The 5,092-nt window shown below is 46.5% G+C and overlaps 1 protein-coding gene across 1 annotated transcript in view; it reads left to right on the forward strand.

Annotated features, from left to right (window-relative positions):
- LOC125706769 (germinal-center associated nuclear protein-like) overlaps window positions 1–5,092 on the forward strand; it is a 9,003-nt gene continuing 3,911 nt past the window's right edge. The window contains exons 1-4 of the mRNA XM_048973589.1: window positions 1–55; window positions 236–415; window positions 501–651; window positions 745–838. Of these exons, the coding sequence (XP_048829546.1) occupies window positions 249–415; window positions 501–651; window positions 745–838 (412 nt within the window). The 5' untranslated portion in view covers window positions 1–55; window positions 236–248. The remainder of the gene's footprint in view (window positions 56–235; window positions 416–500; window positions 652–744; window positions 839–5,092) is intronic.

A 5,092-nucleotide genomic window follows, 5' to 3' on the forward strand; every position in this document is an offset into this window, starting at 1 on the left:
GCTGGGTGGATGCCGTAAAGCAGACGCACAGGGACAAGCAGCAGGGGAAGGCAGGGTAAGAGCCAGCCAGCCATGTAAATCTAACACATTCCAGATAGCTGGAACCTGCAGATTTAATGAATATTATTTACTATTAAATGGAAGAAGAGGGAAAGCCATCAGCTTCCAGTCTTGCTCATATCCCCAAGAGTGGTGTACAATACTGGCTTCTTATCCAAAGTCTCTGCCATTGCAGGTGTCACCAGAGCATGTGGCCTCATCCTCGAATGGCCAGGCCACGTCTTCAACAGAAGCTGTTTCACAGCATGGTTGAGGACCCTGAGTCCGGATCCGGTGTTGCCCCTGTTTTGGATGCTGCCTCCAGCCCCCAGGACCTCCTGGCTCGCATTGAGGAGGAGAAAGAACAGAGCCGCAGGTCTCTACATGCTACACACGTGTACTCTCTCATGTGAGTTGTGGCATAAACATTGAGCCATTTCCTGTTTGACTTGGATCTGCAGGTTCGAGGACCAGCTGCGTACCTGGCTTGACGTCGAGTCCCTGGGCCCTTCCTCTTCCTCCTCACCACTTTTCTTGCCTTCTTCGTTACTGTCTGTACCGGAGATCGTAGTGCCCTCCCCAAAGATGGCTGCCCCACCTGCACTTGCCCTGGTATTGACCCTGTGCTACACAGTTGCTCACATTTTAAGACCCCAAGTACCCTGTGCTCATCAGTTGAGACTGTTTCTGTGCCCATTTTTGTAGCAGAAGGAGCGCAGTGTCCGCAGTGACCAGGCCAGGGGAGCTGCCAGTTCTATGGTGAGGCGTCTACAGGAGCTGGAGCAGCTGATCTCTGCAAGCCGGGAGGAGGAGCTCGAAACCGGAGTACCCCCCACGACGACATGGGGAGAACATGCAAACTCCACACACATGTGACACAGGCGGCGACTCAAACCTGGGTCCCAGAGGTGTGAGGCACCACTGCACCACCATGCCACCCCCAAGATATACATTACCGCTCAAAAGTTTGGGATCACATGCAAATTTCTTTGTTTTCCAAAGAAAAACACATTTCTGCATCTTTTTGCCTCGGTCTCAAAAGGCACCAAGCTAGAACCGGCCCCGTGTTAGTGGAAACGGGGCATAATATTCTGCGGGTCGCTCAGCAGCGCAGCATATGAAACTAGACTCGGATTGTAAGTGTGTGGTTTTGATAATTGATGTATGGATGGATGGATCCTTAATAATCCTGTTTATAATAATCCTTATAAACAATAAGGTCCAGTCGCCAACTAATCATGTAAAATACGTCATAAACTCATGGTTGTTAAACCCAGAATCAAAGTCAACTTGCACATTTCAATTTTGGTTCGATATAATCACGTTGTCCTTAACCCTCCAGTGCAGGAGGGGACGGTAATGCGCATCGAATGTTTCCGAACCTGTGTGTGATACAACCGAGGAAGAGCCGATGACTTCGGGGGAGGAGGGGCAGGCGACTCGGAAGAAAAAGCAGCAGAACCCAATGCAGCCTGTAGCCCATTCAAAGGCCTACTGTTGGACCTCTGCTTATTTTGCAATACGTCTTTAGTACGGACTGAAAAATGTCCGATTTCGATGAGTTTGAGAAGCAGTTAAGCGAAAATCGGCAAGGTAAGTTTGGCTTTGAAGATCGGTGTATGCTCCCTGTGGCCGGCGTGTCCTAGCGCCGAGGATGGTGCGGAGGGCACTTCTGCTGGTTCCGAAAAGAAAAGCGCGGCTGGGAAATCGGTGCCTTTTATCCGAGCGCTCGCCGATTCTGAAACCTGCCCGATTCTTCTTCTCCCAGCTGCCGCAGGATCCCCGAAAACTGACCGCTTTGGTAAATCAGTGACATTCTTTGCTTGGCATTGTTATAGAGATCGCTATAACATCCATCAGTGCCCGGCGTACATAACATGGACATTTCAATGAAACGTTATTGGGGTGCACTCGATGTGAAAGCCTGCGGTTTTATTTATTTAATTATCATCACTTGGATCATAAATTGCGACCCGCGTATTTTCATTCGCAGTAACACACTATGCATGGATGTTTGTTGCAAGCGCCGTTTGCTCGTGGTCATTATCCGGCATGTTGACGGTTTGCTGTGATCGGCCGGCTTTGGGCGCCGTGCCGCTCTGTCTGCAGGGGTCGTCTCCACCGTGGTTCCAGACTCGCCACACAAGCTCTTTGTCGGAGGCCTGCCCAACTATCTCAGTGACGATCAGGTACCCCGCCCTCAGTCTCTGTCGCCGGGGAGCCGACCCACAACCCTCCTGTGTTTCTGTCCCACTGCTGCACGTGGAACTCAAGCAGGCATGCACACACACGCACGCACGCACGCACGCGCACGCACATACAATACATACATAAAATAAACACTCGTCTCTGTGTAACTGATTAGTAGGAAAAGAAAGCCTGTCAAAGTTACCTCACCGCTTAAAATTCATTACAAGATACTGGGGGGTCAGCATCATGTTTAAAGCTAGCTGCTGAAAATAGCCGCACATTTGAGGTTTTTTTTTTTTTTTTTTTAAAGATATTCATGGGATTTATTAAACATTTATTAGACATGTAGGTAATGAGTTGACAGTTACATTACGCTCATTGTTTATCCAGCTGTAAATTATGAAGATATTGAGACCCCGCTAATGTAAAAGGTACGTTTCCCAAAACCTCATGTTATCGACTTGCATAGTTGGAAATAACCTTATTAGCAACAAAGGCTTTGGGAAACGTGCCTTACAGCTGGCGGCTTGCCAAACCAGTCACGTAGCCAGTCCCTGTGCTGCCTGTTGCTGGGTACCCTGGAATATTTGTATATCGGGTTAATTGCTGAGTGTTAGTCGGATGAATCAGCCGCGTCGTTTTGCTGCATGAAAATTTAAAATCGAGTCATCTGCGCGTCACCTAACTGACGAATACCTCCACATTGCCGTACACCTGTGTTTGCCCAATCCCAGTCCTCGGGGAACCGCCGACTGTCCACATTTTCGCTCCCTCCTAGCTCCCAGCCAATCAGGAACACCGAATACCTGGTACAGGTGCGCTGAGAGGAAGCAAAAACGTGGACTGACCGGGGGGGTACCCCCGAGGACTGGGCTGGGAAACACTACCATAGACTGTGCTTGAAATGTGGGGGAGATCGACCAAGTCCCCAAACGCTTCAGTATTCGCAGACGTGCCGTGTCTCACGTCCATGTCCGCACACTGAGAACGATGACTTCACATCCCGTTAACAGCGATGGGGAGCTGCGGAAGAATCGTTCCCTACATTGCTGTGTCGCTCGAAAGGCAGAAAATACTTCGGACCTTTTTCCCGGTGAACGATTATCAGCTTCACTGGAGTTTTCACACCCTATTCTGTTATGACGTCAGTTGAGGTCGTCTTTTGAAAGTGTTGAAAGGGTCACATTTTAGACATTTTCTACTTCTCATTAGCATCTTTTATGATTTTTTTTTTTCTTCCTGTTGGAGAAAGCGTCAGGCTTTCCACTCCAACTCTGCACACAGGACCAAACTACAATACAGTATATGTTGGAGAAAGCGACAGGCTTTCCACTCCAACTCTGTACACACCATTAATTACGAGACAACACACTTAGAGTTTTACTTGCACAAGGGTAACCACACTCTCTGCATGCTAGGCTACAAAGGAATGTGTTACCAAGGGTGGTTCCCCTTGGCACCTTTATTTATAGTCAATGGGGGGCAGGGGTCTTGGAGTGAGAACAAAGAAAAGACTGTGAGAGTAAGAAGAAGTTCTGGTTTTACTCAGGTAGACAACTATTTAAACACGTGCTCAGGATACGTGTAAACTAATATAATCTAAAGTATGAAGGTAAAGGAAAACAAAATAATGTATATACATATTTACACTCATTGCTGATTATACAGAAATGATAACAAATGATTACTAACAGTTTCTTCAACCTAACAGTCCCTCCTGTTTATCATGCTTGTGATCAGAAGCATCAGTATTGTACAAATTGCAAAAACACTTTCAGCACAACCGTCATTCAGATCACATCATCATCATTATTAAGAGGGCTAGACAAGGTTAGTAAATCCATTCGTTCTTCTGCAGTGTCGCTCCTCTCGGTGCGCTGGCGATGTCGTCAGGTGTCCTCGGATCCGGCTCGAAGGACCAAATTATATGTTGGAGAAAGCGTCAGGCTTTCCACTCCAACTCTGCACACAGGACCAAACTACAATACAGTATATGTTGGAGAAAGCGACAGGCTTTCCACTCCAACTCTGTACACACCATTAATTACGAGACAACACACTTACAGCACAAGGGTAACCACACTCTCTGCATGCTAGGCTACAAAGGAATGTGTTACCAAGGGTGGTTCCCCTTGGCACCTTTATTTATAGTCAATGGGGGGCAGGGGTCTTGGAGTGAGAACAAAGAAAAGACTGTGAGAGTAAGAAGAAGTTCTGGTTTTACTCAGGTAGACAACTATTTAAACACGTGCTCAGGATACGTGTAAACTAATATAATCTAAAGTATGAAGGTAAAGGAAAACAAAATAATGTATATACATATTTACACTCATTGCTGATTATACAGAAATGATAACAAATGATTACTAACAGTTTCTTCAACCTAACACTTCCTATATCGCCACCCCACTGAAATCGGCCCATTATAGACGGGCATTTAATAGTTTACCTATTTATTTTGCAAAAGTTAATCGCAAAACGTTTTGCGTCCACCCCTGCATTGTAACATTTTGAGCTCCGGTGTCCCACTCACTTTAGCCTAAACTGTTAAAAATGGCAAGACTCAGCCCACAAGATAGTGATCGCGGTTTCAGTGAAAGGTAAGTGAGAAGTGCAGTCAGTTTGTTTTTCTTTGATTTTTTTCCTCCTTTTCGGATTGTCATCGTAATCTTTCTTATCCAGTGTGAGTCACATGTAATCCAAGTCAAGAGGAAGGCTGTACCAAAGCAGCACTGGGGGGAGAGAGTTTGAATCCAGCAGAACTGTTAATGTATTTCACGTCAAAGCCAGTGACTCCTTTCTGAAGTCAGTGGTTAATGCGGCTTTACAGTAGATTCCTGTAGAATAAGTGAGGAATGATGTT

This window comes from Brienomyrus brachyistius, chromosome 13, assembly GCF_023856365.1.
Source record: "Brienomyrus brachyistius isolate T26 chromosome 13, BBRACH_0.4, whole genome shotgun sequence".
Classification (NCBI taxonomy): domain Eukaryota; kingdom Metazoa; phylum Chordata; class Actinopteri; order Osteoglossiformes; family Mormyridae; genus Brienomyrus; species Brienomyrus brachyistius.